We start from the raw sequence: 23,185 nt of genomic DNA, 5'->3' as shown, positions 1-23,185 counted from the left end.
TACCATGCACGGAAGCCTTCTGTGTAATTTTCGTAAGTGGTGCAGGGAGAGTTGTCTTCCCATCCTGAATTAATTCAGCAATTCCATTTATGTATCAGTGTCTTCTGTGTCCTTTGTGAGGCCCGAAACAGCACAAAGCATAAGAAGAGTTGCAGGCACACGACAGGGAAGAGCAATTGGGAAAGCAATTAAAAATCATGTTTCTCTTCAGAATTTATCAAAGAATGCATCTGGGGCAAAGGTGGAAATTTGTGAAACACAGATGAGCATGAGAGTGGGCAATGACTTACAGGGTTCCTTCAGAGGTGCAAGGCTTACAGAAGAAAGTACTGACTTTGACCAGTGTACCCACAGGGTATATGGCACAAAGCTGAGACAAAAAACATCCTTTGTGAGCTGAATTCTACATTGTTTCATGCCCTAGCACTTCCCAGACCGAACAGAGATGTAGGAGGTGGATGTCACCAGAGCAAAGAATATGCAGAATCTCAGGATTTATTCCAAATGACAAATGGAGAAGCTGAGTGAGGTTACAAATAACAGAAAGGAAGGCAGGAAAATGCATTGCTCGTTTTAGATAGTAGAATCAATTGCTGTTTTGGATTTGGTTCTTAATCTTGCCTAAAGGCAGATTCTTATAGGCCTTAGGTATTAACTCTGAAATGCCAATGTGCGTGAATTCCGTTGAGTATTTCAGTGGGGCAGATTGCATGTCCCTAGGTTTTCCTGACCCCTCCCTGAGCTAATTGTACTTCTGTAACTGTGATGCCTAACAAGGCCAGATTTGTGGAAGTGGAGACCATCTACCGGAGCAAACAGACATTTGGGAGGCAATTGTTGTTGGAAGGCTGATCTAGACACAGTCAAGGTGAAACTGGGAGTGGCTGCGCTGGGTTTAACAGTATTACAGCATCGTGAGGGAGGCAAAGAGGGCGTCTGCTGAACCAGGTGACAGGCCTATGGATGGGAAGCTTACTTGTTTGGAACAGGGGTGGCTTACCAATTGGTGAGCTGTGAGGCAAACTACACAAATTACTATGTTTATAAAACATCAATTAGGTAAATATGGAATTTCTGGCTTTTAATGTTCTGAAGAGTTGTGGCTTTGTAAGCCTGTCTCTGAAACTATGGTGTTGGTCCGTCTGGAATTCCAGGTTTGAGAAGTTGGGAAAAGTTTTCCTTGTTCCACCTGGGTGTTCCTGAGTGCCTCTGTGAGTTCGTTCCACTGTGGAGTTGCTTCACTTGTGTCATTTGCACAGAGCAATTAAAATGCCTCATGAGCAGAGCAGCTCTGAGCTATGTATGTGTAGGATCCGTGGATTTTGATGATTCAGTTCTGCAGCATTTTCTTTCTTATTTTTGCAGTGTTTATGCATTTGTTCTAGCACGTACACATCTGTCTCAGCAGCACAGGGAACACCTTCACATGCATCAACCAAGGACAGCTTCTGAGAGGACAGAGCGTACCTTTGAATGAACCACCGCATTACCACACAGAGACTTAGGAGGCTAAAAATACCCTCACCAACCATTTATTTGTGTTGAAATGACTGGAGACTGTTATTAATACCATAAACTGAAAGAAGCTTATAACTCCTACCATGTTTTCCCAGAATCTTCCTCTCTCCTTGGCCTGCGAAGAGCTCCAGGTGTTCCAGACACAGTGCCAGAAACGAAGCTCCAGCAATACATCACAAATGAAATAAGATTGTGTTAAGCAATAAATACAGGAATTTCCGACACATTTCCCTTTACTCAGTGGAGGTTTTATGATGCATTATTTTTTTTCTCAACCACCTCAGCTCCTTCTAACACATCAGCAACAGGAATTTGCCATCTGTCCCTAATACTGTTCCACAGGTCTGTGGCATTTTATGGTGGACATGCTGTCCCAACAAAGTTTAACTGCTTTTCTGCATGCAGTAGCATCACTTAGGTTATTCCCCAAACAAACTGCTCCCGGTCTGTTCTGAAGTTTGAAGCTGGAGCTGTATCAGAGCTGAAGAATATATAATTAGTGTTTGTATCTTCCAATAGGTCTGTTGGTTAAATGGAAGATACTTTCTTCCCTTACAAACCTTGCCTCTATTACAAAATAGAAGCCTCTATTCTTAGAAAAATGTTTTTAGTTATTCCTAAACTTTACTGTAGAAAGACGAGCTGAAGGTTCTCATACAGAAGGACTATTTGGAGGAGGGAGAACAAAAACAAACAAACACCAGCAAAAGACCAAGCAGGCACATGCTGGCATTCTGGTAGCTCAGCTATGAGAGTTGCATACAAACCAACACAGGGCAGAGACGCAGCAGACTGCCAGAAATACAGAGCACAGGAGTACTCTCATTATGTACAAACCAAAATTTAATCAAGATTGAACAAAAAATGTTCATTTTTGTTTAGCATTTTAATTTACCTGCCAGTTGCTTCTGTTCCTACAGAACAGAAGGGGATGAAAGGAAATTTTTTCAGCTAAGAAGGCTAAGTAGGGTAGGGTAACACCAGAAGTTCACATGTGGTATCCAGTCCTGCAAAGGCTGCCTGGGGGAGCTCAGGCAGGTAACCTGGATCTCACTGCCTGAGCCCCACTTCTTGACATGGAGATGGCACTGCAGCATACAGAATGTAACTACACGGATATTTCTTACACATTTCCTTGTGATTTTGATGTGAGTTCGACAACTATCACTTAAAAGTGTATTTCTCTAACTTACCAGAATGCAATTTGCTATCAGTATGTAATTGCGTCATTGTTACTCCTTTTTTGATACAAACACTTCTGTGCTTGAAGATATTTTTCATATTTTTTCTTCCAAAAGTATACTTTTAACAACTTTAATGTTAGAGGGGAATAATACTTAAGGTGGTTCTGACCCTATCATTTGTTGGGTTTGTTTGCAACTGTAGACAGTCGTACAAGCAGTGTAATTTCCAACAGAAGCTGAACAGTATGATTGCTACAAACTTAGTCATAGTTTCACGAGAAGGTGCACAAGCCCTTGTCAGACAAAAAGAGACTGGGTTCAGTGTTACCAACAAGAAGGAATGTATCTGCCATTGAGGCTCTAGTAAGCAAACTCAGTGATTCTGAGGAAATTGATTAGTTTACACCAAGAGGAGTGGCTGTGTGCAACTTTGTCTTCATTAGCATTCAGCACCTCGAGCACTTAATCCTAGTTTCCACTGATGCAGGCATGCACAGACCCGCTCAGCAGCTACTGCAAAACTTTCCATACAAACATAGTGCAAAAGCAAATGTGGTGGTCTTTTTTTTCCACAGTCTTGTCAGGTGAATATTCACTCTGCACTTCAGTAAAACTGTACCATTGGCTTGGGCTTGTGTTGTCAGACACGCCTTAGAATAGCATTTAAATACTATGATCTTCCTTTGGCATCATCTCCTCATCCTTTTTTCTTAATTAATTTACTTGAAGATGTTCGTATCTCCCTCTTACTGAGAGTAGAAAGTTCCATAAGCCATCGCAGAGGTTTATGTTAGCTTCAGCAGGAGTTGGAATGACTCACTGAAAACACCACAGGAGAAAGTGTGAAACCCATCGAATACTATGAGCTGCAAAAATAAAGAAGGGCAGCAGATTTATTCTCATACCACATAAGAGATTTTAAGGCAGACTGATCATATCAACATAGCGCCATTGTGCTACTCAGATACTAAATTTATGTGTGCATCAAAGAAGTGAGTGAAGAAACATTACCAGACTGTTATGGTTTAAGAAATATCCTTCCCACTGAAACCCAGCTGGCTCCATGGCACTGAAGGAGAGTCATTATTCATTTGTAGGGAGTATCCCACCTCCAGTACTACTCTATAGAAAAAGAAAGAGAAAGAGCAAAAGAAAGAGAAAGAGAAAGAGAAAGAGAAAAAGAAAAAGAAAAAGAAAAAGAAAAAGAAAAAGAAAAAGAAAAAGAAAAAGAAAAAGAAAAAGAAAAAGAAAAAGAAAAAGAAAAAGAAAAAGAAAAAGAAAAAGAAAAAGAAAAAGAAAAAGAAAAAGAAAAGAATGCTCCCAGCATCTTCCAACAGCATATGCATAGTTGAACTTTCTCTGCAATGAACTGAGCAGCTGTGTCAGCCTCCAAACTTACAACCTAGGCCATAAATATGGGCATGGCATCTTACTTCCAGTCTGGTCCCTTAGTTCTCTTCGGTTCTTGGGAAAGCATAATTTTTCAGACCCAGGTCGACTGGGATTGAGAATCCATTACTTTGGTCCATATCTCTCTAAGCCTCTGTGTAACAACGTGTGCATGTTCTTCACCTGATCTGTGCTGACCTACCCACTTTAAAAAAAGTTAAGAATAATCCACGCAAAATAATAAATAAATAAATAAATAAATAAATAAATAAATAAAAGAATTGAGGAACTTTCAGATTGCAAGGTATTGAGTTATGGCTTAGTGCAGTCATCTATCTAATAATACAGTAGATTTGGAAGTAGTATTTTTGTAATTATTCCCCAGAATTTAGGCTGGATTTACACTTCCTGGGAAGAGCAGACTCCAGCTGCCAATGTCCTGGTAGTGGAAACTGTCTGAAGGAAGGTCAGGTTCTTGCTGCTGCTTCTCTGTTTCATCTGTTCCAGCTCCTCAAACCAAACTAATTTTTGATTGATCTCTTCTTCCAACCGCTGGTCAGAGATCTCTGTGATGGACTGTGCGCTGTCAGGGGCTCTGCTGTCTGTCAGACTAACAAAATCTTCCATGACTTGGAGATAAAGTTCACCCACCTTGGCCACTCCACATCAAACACAACAAACACAGGTTTTTGAGGTAGCATTTCACACACGGCATTCAAAAGGTCCCAGATGAAGGTACATGGATATATGTGACTTTCTGTCTGCCTTTCTACAATGCCAAGCTGAGTTAGGCAGACCAGACTCTGAAGCCTACAATACTTAGGAACATGTTTAGCTCAACTGTAGGCAAATTTCCTTCTGTCCCATGTCCCATAACAAGCTGGGCAACTCATTAGCATGATGTTCTTCCAATCCTGATTGCAGAGGACAACAACCTGCTGTGCCTCTAAGCCAAAAGGCACAGACCTGAGGCTCTGAAGGCCTGGGGGTGTCAGCCAGGGCAGTGATCCACACAGGGTCCAGGCACTACATAAAGAGCACTTCTGACAAGTATCAGAGTTGCTGATACCACATACCTCACGCCTCTATTTCGCAAGCAAATGTTTTTTTTGTACCCAAGCGCCACTTTTGTTAAAACAGTTGGAAAAGATTGATAGAAATAACCTATAAACGTGTCCCATATAAAACTACAAGAATTGGATTGATTGCATCCTTCTGAATGTTCATTTATCAAAGTTAGCATTGTTTTATTTTAATTGTTACTCAAAGGGAACAACTACGCAAGTACAAGCTACATTCAATTTATTTTTCACAATAGCAGCTAGTGTAAGTAGAGGGGAGAAATGCACAGGGTTTGGTAAGAAACACACTCAGAGACGCACATGGGCACAAAAGTCCTGGGGACTGACTGGCCATCCCAAAAGGTCCTTGGAGAGCTGGGATTCTTGGAGCAGGCGGCATCCCACAGCTTTGGCTCAGCATGCACAGCAAGGTGAGCCCCTGTGGCAGCTTTGCCTTTTATAGTTACTGGGTGGCCCAGCTGAGTGTCCCAAGGCCAGCCACCTGCACATCCCACCCCAGCCCATTTTGGGGCTGGAAGCTGTGATCTCCTACGTGATTCATGCAAACCCCTCTTCTTCTGACTTAAGAGCTGCCCTTACTCAGGCCATGCTCTTCCACACCACTGAGCTGCAAGGTCTACCAGAGCCTACATGGAGCTACACTTACCTCATCTCACCCTTGCGACCACCTAACACATTGGAGTATCAAAACCAGACTGAGGCAATGAGAAAAGTGGTCACAGATGTCCCCCAGAGTTACAACAGGCTGCATGAAACACATCACCCCTCACCTCTCTCCCTTTCCAAGTGTGCATCCATACAAGTGTCCACTTGCTGCAGATCTGCCAGCAGCAGCCCACCTGCCAGCTCTGCCAGCCTCCTCCTCATGGCCCCCAGGTCAACAGCCTCCTAGGATTTCTGTGAATTTGTCCCCAAAGCCCTCACCAGCAACCTGTGGGCATCTGCTGTCCTTTGTGGTCCTCAGGCCTTACAAGAAATCTGAGGAAACTACTGCTCAGCAGACTGAGCACAGCATGATACTGAGCTGAAGATCCCTGAGACAAAGGAATTCCTCAGGAGGGCATCCACTCTGACAGAATCGTTTCATTGCCGGGGTAAGGGTATTTCAGCAAAGTACCCAAAAAGCGGTTTGTACCACGTGGAAATAAGTACTGCGCACCCATCTCCTCCCCTTGTCCCCTCACCTCCCCTGTACTATGCCTCTTCCCAAGACAGCACAATCTCCTCAGACACATCAAATTAAAGTCACGGAGATTATTATTCCTCTGTTTGTATCTTAGGGAGAATAGAAGGAATAGAAGGGTGCCAAAGCTGGTGAAGGGACACAGTTCCTATGAGGAGCAGCTGAGGGAACTGGGGTTGTTTGGTCTGGAGGAGGCTCAGGGGAGACCTCATTGCTCTCTGCATGAAAGGAAGCTGTGGGAATCTGGGGGTCAGCCTCTTCTCACAGATAACCAGTGATAGGACCAGAGGGAATGCCTCAAGTTGCACCAGGGGAGGTTCAGGTTGGAAATGAGGAGACATTTCTGCTCAGAAAGAGCAGTCAGGCACTGGGACGGGTTGCCCAGGGAGGTGGTGGAGTCACCGTCCCTGGGGGTGTTCAGGGAAAGGTTGGACATGGTGTCTGGGGACATGGTGGTGTTGGTGGTAGGGTGATGGTTGGACCAGATGATCTTGGAGGTCTCTTCCAGCCGTAACGACCCTGTGGTTCCATGATTTTAAATGTTCCCCCGTCACCACACACCAGCTCCTCGCCCACCTCCCCCTCTCCCCGCTCCGTGCCCGCCATTTCCTGCGGGCTCCCTCCCGCCTTTCCCTCAGGCTCCCCCCAGCCCCACCCCGGGGGCCTCCTCTCCACATCCCCAGCACCTCCAAGAGGAGGAGGAGGAGGAGGAGGAGAGGAGGACAGAGGAGGAGGAGGAGGGGGCTGAGGAGGAAGACGAGGAGGAGGCGGCCCAAGCAGGAGGGCTCTGCCGCGCCGCCGCAGCGCAGCCGAGGGGAGGGCGGCCCCAGCGGGCAGCCGGTGCTGAAGGGACAGCGGCCGCCCCTGCCCGCCCCGTCCCGCCCCGGGCGGCCGCAGGGAGCCCCCCGGGAGCGGGGCGGGGGGGAAGCGGCCGGCTCGGGGCTCCCGTCCCTCCGCCCGCCCGTGCTGCCGCCCCCCCTCCCGCCCCGCTCGGCCCCCCCCCGCCCGCCGCCGCGCCCATGCCGGGCGTTGGGGCGATCGGAGCGCGGTGCGGGCACCGCTACCGCCACCGGCCCCGGCCCCGGCCCCGGCCGCGGGAGAGCCCCCGAGAGAGCCCCGAGGAGGAGCCGGGCCCGGGCGAGGCCGCCATGGACGCGGCGATTTGGATCTACCAGTTCCGCCTGATCGTGCTGGGGGACTCCACCGTGGGCAAGTCCTGCCTCCTGCACCGCTTCACCGAGGGGCGCTTCCCCGGGCCGCTGCACTCCGACCCCACCGTGGGGGTGGACTTCTTCTCCCGCCTGGTGGAGATCGAGCCCGGCAAGAGGGTCAAGCTGCAGCTCTGGGACACGGCCGGCCAGGAGCGCTTCAGGTAAGGGCCCCCCCCGGCAGCCCTTCGCCGCCCAGCCCCAGCTGGGCTCCTGCCCTCCCTGCTCCCTGCCTGGGGCTGCCGAGCCCGCAGCTTGGTGGCCGGAGGGCCCCGCAGCCCTCTCCGCTTCTGACTTTGTCATCGCCTCCCCCGCAGCGCTGCCCGCCAGCTCCCTGCCCTCCGTCCCCGCAGCACCGCAGGCCCTGGCACCCGCTGGGTGTTACACCTGCCTTGGGCGCCTGCCCCGTTATAAACCAGGGCAGCGAGAGCACAGCCCAGCCAGCTCCAATGCTGCGCCGAGTGCTCAGCCCTCTCCCCTCTCTGTCACAAACAGTTTGCGTACAGCGATGGTTTGGACCCAGGTAGGTGTGAGCAGGGCGCTATCACGCAGCCCATCTGCCTGCTGTGCTCTGTGCTGCTTCACCCATCACTGGGTCCAGCAGTGGGGCTGCAATGGGTCCCCACACCAGTGACAGCAGAGCCCTTTCTGCGCCCTGGCTTCCTCTGCAACAGTTGTGCAGAGCCTGGCACTCGGCTGAAGAGGTGGGGTTTCAGCATCTTACCAGGGGAGGTGAAGCCTCGTTCCATAACAAGCACCACAGTGAAACAACAAAAAAAAAACTTTCCTGGGCATGCATGAGTCACAGGCTTATATATATTTTTGCAGGCAGGCCTCTGAAGGGTTAGAAAAGAAATTACCAGTGATAATGGCAAGCTCTTAACATTTTTCATCCTCCTCGTGCTTTCCAGCAAAGAAGGAGAAATCCTTGTAAACAAGTGACTAAGGAGGTATAATCTCTTTATTTTGAATTTGCTGACGAATAGCCAGGATGGCCAATGACAAGGCACTTGACTGAAAGGAATGCAAATACAGAGTTTTGCATACATCCTAACTCCAATGATAGCCATCGTTTACAAGGGGATGCTCAGGGGATATTCAGTGATGAGTCATGCATTCAGCTGCTTTAAAATTTACCAGGAGTATACATCTGTGTTTTTTCCAGTGCCCAGCAGATACAAGCTGGAGGAAGTAGTTTTAAACATCTGTGGTTGTTTTTCTGCTAGAAGTTTCTTGTTGTACCAAATATCGCAGCATTTATTGCATAGTCTGTTTTGCATGTACTCAAGTAAATTATAAATATTTTAATAAATTATACACCACAGGTTAAAAACTTGGATGTTCTGCTCTCTGCTATTGGAGAAGACTACACAAGCAAGGATAGTCTTGGGGAAGAACTAATTATTCCGAGAAATAATCCAATTTTGCGGAATGCTGAGCAGTTTGCAGTTAACATTCCCAGTTGTGCTCTAATTCACTTGCATTGGTACTTTACAGGAGGTAAAACCAGGTTTAAAAGCTCCTCGGGGAGTTTCCGTGTGCAGGACAAAAGCTGCCTGTATAATAACCCCCTTCTTTTTGTCCCAGCCATTAGGGACGTTCCCCGGGGACAGGTGGGACCCACCTGCCATCACACCATCTTGAACGAGAGCACTTATTTTCTCAGAGAAATTGCTTACCTGTGCCTAGTTCATTGATGCCTCTGTACTTGAACTGGGTTTCTTGCACGTTCTTAGAAATCATCCGTAACACGCCTCGTTTGCGTTACTGCTCAGAGGAAAAGTAATTCTTAACGCTTCCGCAGGCAAGCTGCAAGCACAGTTTACTTGTTATGTGCTCAGCCAGTGTGGTTACTTACTGTATTTATGGGGACACCAGTGGGGCACCAGTAAGCAGGATCTCCCATGGTGCGGGCTGCCATACAGACAATGTAGCTGTCAGTGCCTCGAGTGGGTCGCTAGAAAAAGAACCTACAGACCTGCTTAGCATAGACTCAGGTCCATAACGCAGACTAAGGAAAAGAAGGGATTCCCCCTTTCTTTTTAACTTGGGGTTAGTTGTCATTTACAGCAGTCTGCTGCTCTGGCTGTTTGTTTCACATGGTCTACTTCGCTGTGATTCGTTTGGCTTAATTTTCCTGTATTTAAATCCAACAAAAATGAATTTTAATCATGGAACTTCCAAGGCTATGAAGCAATGCTACTAAGACAGAGAACTGATTTCAAGAAGTTAGGTACATAATACTATGGGAATGCCTCAGTTATGTTAACCCCGATAATATAGCTGACTATGATATTAACTAAGTACGTTCTGTTTCCAACACGTCTTGAAAATAAAACACTACCCTTACTCTTCTTTCTGAGCAAGCAGTATGTATTTTCAAAATTGCTGTCATTATAATGTAGTCTTTAGTCCTAGTATAAAATAACTCCTCAAAACTAGATAAAGCTTTCAGTGAAGGTTTGGTTCATCTGGTAAGCATCAGTGAAATCATAATGAGAAAGAAACACTATGACTGATTTAAAGTCATCCTAAAGCCACGGACTGATGTGATTAATACATCTTCTAATTCATTTTCAAAAACAATTATTCGGTGGCCGTCATCTTACCAAGACTTTCCTTGAGCTTATTAATTAGGGTCTTACATCTTTAGCCTAATATTTAGATCAAGCTAAGAAGATGACTTGATTTTGAGCCTGTACTTTCCCCTGCCATTATGCTACCATAATCAGAATAAGTGAGTGGAATGAACACGTGCTCTACGTGGGAAGTTATCATTTCAAAAAGAATTTACAATCTGCATTTAACAACTACTCCCATTAAAACTAAAGACTTTAAAGTTATCCTTTGTAAAAAAAAATCTAACATATCATTACTGTACATCATAACATATGCCTTCTTGAGGAATAGTCTCACTTCCAGCAGTTCCAAGTGTAGATCAATCTGGAGGAACCTTACAGCATTCAATATCAAGGTGTTGTGGTTCCCTTTTTGTCCTCGTTGTAGTCTTAGCTTTTTAACAGGTTCTGGTTGGGGGAAAAGCGATTTTCTCCAGCCCTTTATCTGTATTTACCTTTCCTTTATTACAAATGCCAAGCATTTTCCAAAAGGAGCAAAAATATTATTCATACAAGTATTTTTGCTGTAAATCAGGATTAAGGACAGTCTAGAGGATGCTAGGACAGTCCGTATTTAACAGCAGCATAGTTAAGGAGCTTTGTAGCCTAGATTTTGTTTGCATGGAGTGGGGGAGAAAATAAGAATTACCTTTTCAATAATGCTTACAGCAATTTTTGTAACTTCCAGACAAAGATGGTATAATGTGTTACATATTTAGTGTGGGCTGGCCAGAGGCTGTAGCATACCCACCGTCAATGGCCAGTGTGCCATGCACGCTCCAGTCTGCACTGCAAGGAGCTGCACAGCCCCGAGACCCCAGGCAGAAGGGGTTGCACTCACCTCTGTAGGTAGGAGGGTTGTTTCCCTTCCTTCAGTGCTCCTTCCTTAGTGCTTTTTCCTTTCTTTACTGCCTACATGAAGCAGCCAAACTCCCTCCTGAAACATTATCAGCTTGCACCTCCAACAAGGCACACGCAAAGGCATTATTAGGACATTGCCATTAACTATTGCTTTGAGAAGGGTTCAGAGACTCCTGTGAAAGAGAAGTAGAGAGAGGAGGCAGCAAAGAAGTATCAGGCACAAAGGAACAGAAGAAAAACGAAGTGTCATAGGCAGAATGATAAGACACGTGAAAGGTAGGTGCAGGGATGGATCGGAGAGTTCAGTCCCCTTTCATTAAAAGCCACAGGCAGATTTGCCAAATTCTAAATCCAAAATAAGATGTGCTTCCCACTTCCAACACGTTGTCTGAAGGCTTTTCAGGAAAGCAGACTTCATTGCCTGCCATCTCCCTCATTTTAGAATGGGGGAAGAATGAGGGAAGCCTTTGGAAGAAAGGCTGGTCTTTGGACATTATTTTTTCATCCTGATCCCACCCTGTCCTTAGCTGAAGGCTCTCCCACTGCCAAAGGAAATACTCTCCTCTCCCTCCTTCCCCACAGAAAATGAATCATGGTGCTGCAAGTAACACATTCCCTTCCATAATGCTAGTTTTATGGCAATTAATTAGCTGAACCAGAATTATCTGTCTACGTGGGAAGACATTTCGGGAATTTAGGATCTACATGGGGATAACTGGAGCAATTGGAATCTGAACATCCTTTATTTATAAGCTGGACAACATTAAACTTTACCTGCCATCTGCTCCTCATCCTGACCCTAAGGTTTTCTTCTTCTCTTCAAAAAGGAGTTAAAAACATTTTGCTTTTGGAGTCTGATCCTGCAGTGCTTACCGAAGTGTGTGTAATCCTGTCAGTGGATTCTCTGCTCGTCAAAGAATCCAAGGAGGACTGGTCTGGTTTTGTCTAGGGTCCGTACTCAGATGTCTTGTCTCTGATAGAATCTCTGAATTCTCCGGGGTACTCTGCTAGCCAGTACTTTCAATTTGAGGGATTTCCTGAGACTGATGTGGTTTATCTATTTACTAAACCTCAATCAGTCTCTTGTTTGGTCTGCTGTGCATCACAGACAACCTCCCTGCATTCATAACACCTTTCCCAAGGAGATCCACAAGTCTACCAGCTGCTGCACAAAGAGACAATTTTTCAGTTTGTTTCTTTTGAGTCTGGCTCCCAGCTATGCTTGGCAGCCTTGAGCTTTTGTACTTGAAGAGGTTAACTGTGAATCTTTATCTGCTCTGCCTGTGGCACTCGTGGTTTTGTAGACCTCTGTCGTATTTTCACCACGTTGTCTCTTTTCTAGGCTGCAGTGTCCTCGCCAGCTCGGGATTGCTTGCTTTGTTGAGATGGTGCTGCTGTAGAAGGGCAATGTCGTGTGTTGAAGGCTTTTTCCTTTCAGTTGTATCAACTGAAGGCTGCTGAGAAACACCACTTTAAAAGCTATTAGAAGATCTAGGGCTAGATATCACTTAGTTGCCTGGTTGCTGGGGTGAGATCCAGAGCCTTGTATTAGGAAGGTTCCTTGCACAATGCCTGAAGCATCAAACCGATCACAGCCTCAAGTGGGACGTGTCCCAGGGACAGCAAAGGGGAAGTGATGGGGGTGGGAAAAGGACCAAAACCAACCCTGCTTTGAGGGGTTTCTTCCACATGAAGTGCACAGCGTGGAGTCACCTCCTGGGAGCAAAGGTAGGAAGAGAACAAAGAATGCCCTCCCTGTTTGTGGAGTACAGGTGCCTATAGCTCCTATAAAACACAGCTCTTAGGGTTCTGAGCACATCAACAGTCTGCAACCTTTTGCTTTACCAGGGGCCTGGCTGCTTGGCATCCAGCCAGTTCTTGCTGTTTCTTTATAATAACAACACGAAACATTCCTGCAGGAAGCAGGAAAAGTGTGCTTGGACACATCTTTCCTAATCTCGGAGTGCATCTTACCAAGAAGGCCATTCAGGGCTCTGGGTCAGTGTTTCTCACTCCTAATGGTGGCACTGCACAGAGAGGAGTACAGGCTTTTTGAGCCAGAAGCAGGAGTACAACTCTGTAGACTGGTGAGTAAAGGCTTTGCTCTGAACAGCTGCACTGCAGAGTCTGACCAGTGTTGTAAGTCCTTTGTGCATTTTACATTACCTGGCTATGGGATGAAATATCTAAGTGCTCCTGGGTTCAGAACTTAAGAAGTGCACCTTGAAAAATCCCTGTGAACTTGTCTCTCATGCACAGATCCAACAAAAGAAGAGAGTATTCCTCCCTTCACTCAACTTCTGCGTTTTCTTAGATGAGCCCAGCACCTCCTCTTCCCCTGCGGGCCTATGGCCAGTGGCCCCCAAGCTTTCCAGATGACTCTCAGCCCTCCTTATCTCTTGCTGGCCACCTTGCACACTCATCATCAGGCTTTTCGGTGAAGACCTACACAGTGTATTGACATGGTCTGCACCATCTCTAAAGGTGGAAGTGCTCTGAGCAGAACGCTTAGGGTGGCCTCTGTAGCGTGGGCCCTGTGCACAGGGCCCTGTGCCTGGTGAAGCGATGCGTAGGAAGCTGTGTGAGAGGTAGGTATTGTCACTAAGAAAGCTCACCTGCATTTCCTGAGGAGCTGGAATCTATGTGAAGGTGTTTGGTGTGTTCCTGGGGAGCTGCTCCTGGGACACTAGGGTTGGTTTCCAGCTGTGACAGGAGCCAAGGGAAGGCAGGCACTGCCCTGTGAGCCGCTCCCAGCCCGCGCAGAGGCAGAGCACACAGGCCCTGCAGAGCTCGTCTGGGCACCAGGGTTAGATACAGAATCACAGAATCACAGTCATTAAGACTGTAAAAGCCCTCCAAGATCATCTGGTCCAACCATCCCCTACCACCATCACCCACTAAACCATGTCCCCAAGCACCACGTCCAACCTTTCCTTGAACACCCCCAGGGACGGTGACTCCACCACCTCCCTGGGCAACCCGTCCCAGTGCCTGACTGCTCTTTCTGAGCAGAAATGTCTCCTCATTTCCAACCTGAACCTCCCCTGGTGCAACTTGAGGCCATTCCCTCTGGTCCTATCACTGGTTATCTGTGAGAAGAGGCTGACCCCCAGCTCCCCACAACTTCATGCAGCTGAGTGAAGCACAGCTAGAGATGCTGGTCTTTTAGCCCTGCCTAAGCCTTGCTGAAGGCACCTAAAAGTCCTATAATCTTTAGCCATAACATTAATGAGGTAAAATTTGCTCTTGCACTTAGTTTTGTAGGGTGAGAGAAAAAAAGAAGCAGAGACTTACCAGACCATGAAGTACACCCACTTTACACAGATCATTTTCAAAATAACTCTGACATCCACTGATACATTTGTCTATACTTACTCTACTCTAATTGTCATATTTAAGTCAAATATTTTGCATCTGTGGGATGTTTCAGATACTGTTGAACAACCCACTATGTTCGTGTGCCCAGATGTTTTTCCCAGTTTTTGCGATGTGCAGCCCAGAGTTACAGATGCTTTTTAATCATCTTTGTTACAGGCAACATATACAGAAAATTAAATATAATGGCCTAGATCGCCAGCTAGTGCCAGTTGGCGTAGCTCTGCGGAACTGAGTTACAGCCAACAAGGGTACACAATTCCATGTGTAAGCACGCAGTAAGGCAATAAATACTGCTCTTCAGTGCTCCACTTCACAGACACACGATACAACATTATTCTACATAAAAATGCTAAGCAAATGATGCCATGCTTTTTCAGTACTAACCTTTTTTTTCAGCTGCTAATATATTGCTTTGGCATAACTGCTTTCAGGACAGGTTCTTTTTCTCAAAAATCGGTTGTATTAGCTATCACTTTTTGAAACCAAGTCCCGTTTTTGTCACACACTTCAGCTCTGTGAAGTACATGATGAGTACATCAAAACAATTCAACAACTTGAATTGTTGTGATGTACTCATCTGTCTTTGCAACTGTTTTACTGAAAAAAAAAAAAAAAAGAAAACCTGAAGCAGGTCGTTGTGATATCTTTATTTAGTACTTCACAAAGTACAACAGCCTTTATTTATGGTCATTTTTCATACCCAGGCTATGTGAGTAAATTGAGGGTGAGACCCTATTGTCTGCAGATTTAAACTGCTCGGAGATGTACTCCATGGAGTTCTCTGTTGCTAGAAACATAGGAAAGATCTTTCTAAAACATTAAGACAAACAACCACCCCCCCACCACCGTTATCTAAATAAAACCCATTCAAATTCAGTTTGCATTTTACATTAATTTAGTTATGCCAAGAAATCTAAGCCTTATCTAACTGCACTTACCTATCTGCAATATGACTGCTGCTCCTAATTATGCCTCGGTGTTCAAATTGTTAGAAAACACTATCTGAAATGTGATTAAGTGAAAATCAGAGGGAGCTCCTTTTATGGCAAGATGCAGCTGTGTGCCATTCATCCTGATTCAAGTGTTTTGAAGCTCCATTCTCCCCATAATCTTAAGATAAAATACAGTTAATTCCTTAATATATGACAGTTAATATAGATTTTATGTCTCATTTCAGCTGGAGAATACTTACATGTACACTCTTGCTATATGTTTACGCTACTACTATAGTGCTTGCATCCACTTCTAGGTAGGCCATCCCTTCCTTTAAAATGTTGCTTCTCGCCTTCTCCATCCTGCCCTATTGCACAGGATTACAGACTTAAAATCATTTGTTAGTCCCCATATCTTTCTCTACATTCTAATTAACTTTTTTTTTTTTTAATATATTATTATTATTCTAGAGCATATTAAAAATCTTTCTGGAGGAAGGGTCTCCTTCTTCCAAAATTACTTCCAGCGAATGGCCTGGAACATAGAGGGCTGAAAAGCAGAAAACATGTCCACCAATCCTGGAAGTGCCAAAAAATAATAAACGTAATTAATGAAGAGCTTGTGAACCTCCATATGAATGATATGCTGGAAGTAGAAGTGTTCTTTGTCAGTGCTGTAACAAGTGTGTGTTTGCCCAGCTCAGTTATTATACAGTGTTGTTGAGGGAGCTTCCTTCCTTGGTGAATTGACCTCTACAAGCACAAGTAACTCGGGATTATCTGTACAATATTTTCTATCAAACCATTTGTCTGTAAGGAATACAAAAGGATACAGTTTACCTGTTTCATTTTAAAATGACTGATTAGAACAAAGTGAAGTGAATATTCATATAAAACTGAAGGACTCAGACTTTAACAAATGCTGTCAATATATATATATAAATATTGTCCTGTGAACATGTGCAACAGTTTGCTAATAAAGAGTACTTTGCAGAAAAATTCAGCGTTCAAAACTGGCACTGGAAATGTTGACTTCAAGAACATTTAGAATATGACTTCTGAAGTAGGAAAAAAGAAAAACGATCTTTTCTTTTTTTTTGTGGAAAAGGTAAATTAATAAATTCCAGTTAATTTTGAAAAAGCAGTTAGTTCATAAAACTTACAGTGGGTAAAAAAGGAACATTATCACATGGAAACGTATCTTGTTTACAAATAAAGTGAAAAAATATTTTAATTTTCTTTTTTGTGTTTTTCTTCACAGATCAATAACACGATCTTACTATCGCAATTCTGTCGGTGGCTTGCTAGTGTTTGACATCACAAATCGGCGATCTTTTGAACATGTGAAAGACTGGCTAGAAGAAGCAAAAATGCATGTACAGCCCTTTCAGATTGTTTTCCTGTTAGTGGGACATAAATGTGACTTAGTATCACAGCGTGAGGTTACAAGGGAAGAAGCTGAAAAACTGTCATCTGCCTGTGGTATGAAATACATAGAAACCTCAGCAAAAGATGCCACAAATGTTGAAGAGTCCTTTACAATTCTTACGCGAGACATCTATGAACTTGTAAAAAAAGGAGAAATCACAATACAAGATGGATGGGAAGGTGTTAAGAGTGGCTTTGTTCCAAACGTTGTGCATTCATCAGAGGAAGCCGTAAAGCCCAGAAGACAGTGCATCTGCTGAATGTGTAGCATGCCAAAGAGCACATCAGGTGTTCAGAAGATGACTCCAACCTAAATAACAGAATAATAATTCTGAAACAATATGAGATCATGGCATAGCTGAATCATAGGATAATAACTTGGTTTTGTGTCCTTTTGTCTAATTCATAACTTCATAAAGCTTTAAGTGCTTTCTTTTTTTTTTTTTTTTTTTTTTTTTCTTTTACAGAGCACAGTATCTTTGTGTGGTCTTCAGGAAAAGAAATTATAGATTGCTAAAGGAAAAATTAATCCTATAGCAAGACGCTGTGAAAGCGCAATAATCACCGTGACAACATCCTCTCTTGGGCTCTGTACTTTGAATACAGTTTAAAATCAAGCCCCGCTAGGTGAGGATGAGATGAGCTTATTACTTTTGTTCATCCTGCCTTAGTTTTGGACAAGAAAATACCATACCTTATACTTTTTTAATGTGATTCTTTACTCAAGTGCAGCATTGCTCAACAACATTGAAGTTTAGTAAACTGTAGAATTTCATAATAAAGATAATTCTAAATAAAGCAAGCTGAAAGATTGCTCCAATAGCAAACACTTTTGATATGATTATGAATACAAGCCTTACTAAAGAAAAAGAATGTTTTAGAAAAGATGATTTATTTGTATATGAAAATGGGTAATAGAAGCAATGAAATTTAGCAATGAAATTTACTATTAAATATTTTCTGAATTGCCAATGAAACTAAATGTAACATCACATATGATCCAGCTATTTTGACTTGTATACAAAATAGATTTCCCAACTGCCTGTGTTACATTTTGGAGGCCAGATCCTCAGCTGGGTAGTTACCATAGCCACACTGATGCCTAAAGAATTGCGTTAATTTACACAATTTCCATATCAGCTTTAAAAAAAAAATTAAAAAAATCTAGCTAGATGTAAAAAGGAATTTAAAAGTGTTGCAACCCATGGGGACCCAGACCTTGCATTTGAAGAGAATAAGGATTGGTTTAAATCTCAGCCAACAAATGTTAATTGGTTGCCCAAAAAATAAAGGTTTTAAAACCAAAACTGTTACAAGTACAGTGTTTGGAGAAAAAAAGAATTTCTAAAATAATTCTTGGCTACAGGCAGCAAAGTTGGAGAAGCCCTATTCTAAGAAAGCAACACACAATAGCTTTTAATAACAATAATAATAGGAGAAATCTGTGATCATGTAGCATTTTACTGAGCTTGAGGTCATCCTACTACTACTACTCTGAATATAACACACACTAGCTTTACGCAAACTGTGCCCTGTATGTCTAGCATTTAAATACCAAATGAGTCTGTGTCTATTTTATCTCTAGTAGTGTAACAAGGTGGCTTGATCTCCAGAGTTGATAAGCATCTACAGTTTACCTGAGCATACTCATAACCTCTGAACATCAAGCCAATTACTTTTGTATAAAGACGTGTTTTCAGGTTACAATTCTCCATTTTCATGGTCAGGGAACAGGTCCATCTAATCTTAACTTTTTCTTCAACAGTTGTGCAATTGGTTTCCTTCAGATTACTTTTAGGTCCTTTTACAAGCCTTTTGTAAATATTCCATGGTATCAAGACAAGTTGGTTCCAGTCAATTTCTTCATTTAGGGCCACTAAAAATCATTGTCTTCTGAGGGAACAGAAAGGTTATTTTTTCAATAGTCTGAGTCTCATTTGCACGGAGGCACAGTTATGCTGTCGTAGAATGATACAGAGGCCTTAATATAAACAGGAATCAGCCTTAATTCGTTAGCAATTAAAATAGTTAGCTAATTCTAGTCTCAGCATGCCACAAAGTAATTGCTGTGAGCCTGATTCTCTATTAAACTACACATTTTAGTCATTTCTACCAATTCCATTTTGATTCAAGGGCATTTTAGGCACTCTAAGTAAACGTCCATGACAACAGATGCCAAAAGCTAGTGCAGAAATCAGGTTGTGTGCATTTGACACTGATTATCATAGTAGGCCCATGTTGTGTATCTCAAAAGATCTTCTCTTAGTTGTTTAAGAGGACAAAATGGACCAATAAATAAACCAGTGGCTGGGGAGCCAACAGGCCTGAAGTCTGCCACTGGGTCACTGTGTGTTTGTGAGCAAGGCATTTAAGTTTTCCGTGCCTCACCTGTATCTCAGAAATGGAGCTGATCGTTCTTCCTGGCATCCACAAAGTCCTTTGAGACCCAGTCTGACTGAAGGATCTCTGGTCTGGACTCTCTGTGTATGCTATCTGTTGTAGAGCGTTTAGCGGATGCAGCATCCATGGGATGTGGATGCTGCATTCTCCTATCATACCAAAAACGATTTAAAAGATTAAAACAGCTATATAAGTACCAGGTATTGCTGTTATTATAAATCTACTTTTCATTACACATTACCTTCAGGTTTAAATCTTTTCTCTTAAACTTTTCTTCCTGAATACTCTGGAACCAATGAGCTTTTCCTTCTGTATGAAGAAACCTGCGTGTGTGCGGCAGGGAAGGGGCTGGGAGAAGAGGGGAGGGAGGGGAGGTGTGCACAGAGAAATAAACACTCGTCAGAACAGAGCCTTAACGACCTCTGCTGCGAACGTTGTACCTGTAAGTGTCTGTCACATTTATTACAGTGGGAGTAGAGCTTTGAACCAGATTCAGCTGTGTGAGGAACTGGTGTTGTCAATGCAACGACAAGAGAAATTCACTGCATTTTCAAGTACTGTGCACATCGTTGTCTTATTTGTAACTCCTAAAAATGTAGATTAACGTGTACATTCAAACATTGTCTATCCTGACGATATATTAAACCAATACCGTACCTTCTCACTACATGCTTGCAGTTAATGGAAATGTCTGATAAATAGATTACATGCTGAAATATGTCAGTTTGCTTTCAGATTCTTTGCACTGAGTGTATAAGTAACAGGTTGAACATGCTGTAGAGCAGACTATAGTTCAGTGCATGTATATTCCTTTTTTTTTTCTCCAAGAAAGGACAAATGCGATGCTTACTATTGATACCAAAATGAAATTTCCATAAATTTGGCAACTTAATTAGTAAGTAGAAAAGATTAAAAATGAACAAACAAGAACAAACAAACAAAAAAAAAAAAAAAAAAAAAAAGTTGCAAAATAAAGTTTGGTAAATCCCAGATAGGAAAAGGAAAATACAGTTAAAATAAAACCTGTTTGTGTTTGGGTTCGCAGGTCCAGCGAATGAATGGATATGAGAAACTGTTTTTGACTTCCTACAGTTTTTTAACTTGCATTGCTTTAAGTTTGATAAAGAAAATAATAATCTTTCTCTGCTCATTTAAGTGTTTTACACATGATTTCTTCAGATATTTTGGCTTGCTTATAACTGGATTTGTCCTGTGCAAGAAACAGAGCATAGCTACACACCTCAGGAGTCATGTCAGGGAAACAAGGAAAAAAACTGAGGTAACACACATTCATAGCATTCATTTCTGCCTTTGCTATGGAATAGGCCTACTGAGCTAACTCTGTGCTAGATGGTTGAATTCCTGGTGGCTGCCCTGTGCTCACAGAAAATAATACTGCTTAACCGGGTGCCCACGTGCACTTGAGCTGCTCGGTGCTGAGATCCCCCTGCTCCAGCCAACCCGGGACTGGTACCCGGGCTGCTTAGAGCAAGGATGGGTGGATCCCCAAACCTCACAGGTATGTCAGGCACGGTGTTCCAGCTCCCTCGCACAGCACACACCTCCTTGCTCTCTTTACATAATTAACATCCAGGGGAGCAATTTTCCCCTAGCTGGAGACCCGAGCGCGTAACAGCAGCTTCTCCAAACCTCCACCCTTGCCTTTTGCCCAGAGCTGGCCCCGCAGCCTCAGCAGCCTTTGTTCAGCCTCGGAGAGCAAGGAGGGCCCAGGGCTTGTTCTCTGTGCCGGCCTGGAAGGGACATGACAGCCTACTGCAGACGTGCTGGGCTCTCTGAGAAATGGTTAAGCATCAAAACACAACTGTCTATAGCTAACATTTGCTGTTCTCTAATGATTCCTCTAACGACGCGTTGTCACAGTATGCAGCTGTATGCAGCACCACTTACAATGCCTAAGTTAGTTTCTTAAGGATAATAAGAGTATCATAGAATGTATTTAGAATGGGAGAAAGTTGACCAAAAAATTCATCTGCCTGATCTTTAGAGAGAAAGATGAATCTCATGAATGCATGTATACATATTTCCCAGCCTGCTTCTAGCAGTAATTCAAGGCCTGGGCGTAGCATTAGGTTGCTTGAGGCTTTCAGCTGAAATCCGACTACCTACAGGCGGTGCCATTGTACTCAGCAAAATTCCCTCCTCTGTGAGGCGAATGCAGCTGCGGAAAAACTGATTTTTACTCTCGAGCACGGCGGGTTGTTGATCACGTTCCAATGAACGTGCACATCTGACGAACGTAATGCGATTGAAGACGTGCCAGTCCAGCGTAACGTGAAGACTATGAAGTTGTGCAGGTTCCTGAAGACGATTTGCCTTGCATAACACTTAATTAGTGGGAGTGTAGCCTACGTGTGAAGAAAACAAAGTTGGTTCTGAGAGCCCAAAAATATTTCACTGAGCAGCAATTCTGCCATGGAAGAGCCGGCTCTGGAAACCCAGAACTGCACTGAGCCATTATCTTTCTTCTTGGAGCTGCTGCTCCCACAAGCAATGCCTGGAACAGTGAACACGAGACTCAAGTGTGTCCAGGAAAAGGACTCGCTGACAAATACCAAACTGTGATAATGTACCAGAATAGCACAATATGCACATGGTGGGCTTTTCCCCTGGGAGTAGCTGCTTAGTAGCAAACACCACTGCAGCACCTGAGTGGCATCACCCACCCTGACTGCCCCTTGCCCCTGAAGGCTGGACAGGAACAGGGAGTAAGAGCTTTTTATGTAGGGGCAGGTAAATTTTAATTTAAACTCACACCTGAAGGATCCAAAATCCAAATCCAGAGCTGCTAGAATGGATTGGCATCTTTGAGGGTGTCCCCTGTACTCATTTTGCAGCAAAAATCCCGTTTTAGGCGAGGCCTGGGCTACTTGGGGACGGACACTGAGCGTGTCACCTGCTGGGAGTGGGAGCAGAGCTGTGCAACAGCTGACACCAGCCTTCAGCAGTGTCAGCCCACAAGGGCAGATCGAACTAAGAATAATCCTGCTTACTTCCACAGGCTGCTGAAGTCCCACCTTGCAGCCAAAGCTTCTAAAGAAACCTAGGAGCAGAAACAAGAAGTTGCATGCACTGTAAATAAAATCAATGCCTAGGTAAGAGAACTGAAATTTCAGCTAAATCACTGGGATTCTTCATTGCTGTGGCTTCAAATCTGCTTGTGTAAAAACCAATTTTTCCTTTTCTATGAAAATTGTGGAGGGACAGACCAAGCCTCCTGTAGCAATAAACTGGCCAGGACAGAACTCAGTTGCTTGGGAAATGAATGCATCAGGTCAGGACAGAAAAGACCTCCTCCACCCCTGCCCTGCCCAGAGAGAGCAATGAGACCGAACGTTGTCAGAGCCCTTAACGCACTGCAGGAATTGCCATAATTGCTGTGGGACTGCGGGTGGGACGAAGGAAAGTGCCAAAGACCTGGAGCTGACAAAGATCTACAGACTGCTGCATCCACTACTCCAGCTGCTCCCTAAGGGCTGGTTAATGCTGGGGGCAGCCACAGGAGAGGAACGGTTGGGTATAAATCCGTGCAGACACTGCACCCACCTTACAGACTTCTTCCCATCTCACTCTCCCTCCCTGCATGTCTGCTTTACAGGGAAGCACTGCCAGAAGATACAGTTGGCACTCAGGTATCACAGGGAGCAGGGCGAAAGCAACAACCACTAATATTTTTAAAGTATGAAGGTCCTAAGACTAAAGGGAAGAAATACGGAAAATATTTCAGTCATAATCCTAGTAATAAAACCTGGCAGGGCTGGCACTGCTCAGCAGCACTTTAGAGAATTCTCAGGATTGCTTAAGTTTTCTACGACAAGCAGATAGTTTATCTATTTAGTCATATTTTACATTAATTTGCTATGTAAAAATAATTACTGTGTATTATTCAAAGAAAAAAAAAAAAAGGTCTTGTCTGTGCAGATCATGTTTGTCATTTCCCTGATGTACAGCCAGTGTAACATGCAATAAAAGAGCAACCTATGCCA

General features: G+C 44.0%; 1 protein-coding gene across 1 annotated transcript; it reads left to right on the top strand.

Annotated features, from left to right (window-relative positions):
* The first annotated feature begins 7,072 nt into the window (after window positions 1–7,072).
* On the top strand, window positions 7,073–19,848 carry RAB39A (RAB39A, member RAS oncogene family). The gene is made up of 2 exons (XM_027468463.3): window positions 7,073–7,728; window positions 16,615–19,848. The coding sequence occupies exons 1-2, from the start codon at window positions 7,376–7,378 to the stop codon at window positions 17,039–17,041; spliced, it is 780 nt and encodes a 259-aa protein (XP_027324264.2). The 5' UTR covers window positions 7,073–7,375; the 3' UTR covers window positions 17,042–19,848.
* The last annotated feature ends 3,337 nt before the right edge of the window (window positions 19,849–23,185 follow it).

The sequence above is a fragment of the Anas platyrhynchos genome, chromosome 1 (assembly GCF_047663525.1).
Source record: "Anas platyrhynchos isolate ZD024472 breed Pekin duck chromosome 1, IASCAAS_PekinDuck_T2T, whole genome shotgun sequence".
Classification (NCBI taxonomy): domain Eukaryota; kingdom Metazoa; phylum Chordata; class Aves; order Anseriformes; family Anatidae; genus Anas; species Anas platyrhynchos.
Note: the sequence above shows the minus strand (reverse complement) of the source record. Positions and strands in the feature narration are given on the sequence as shown.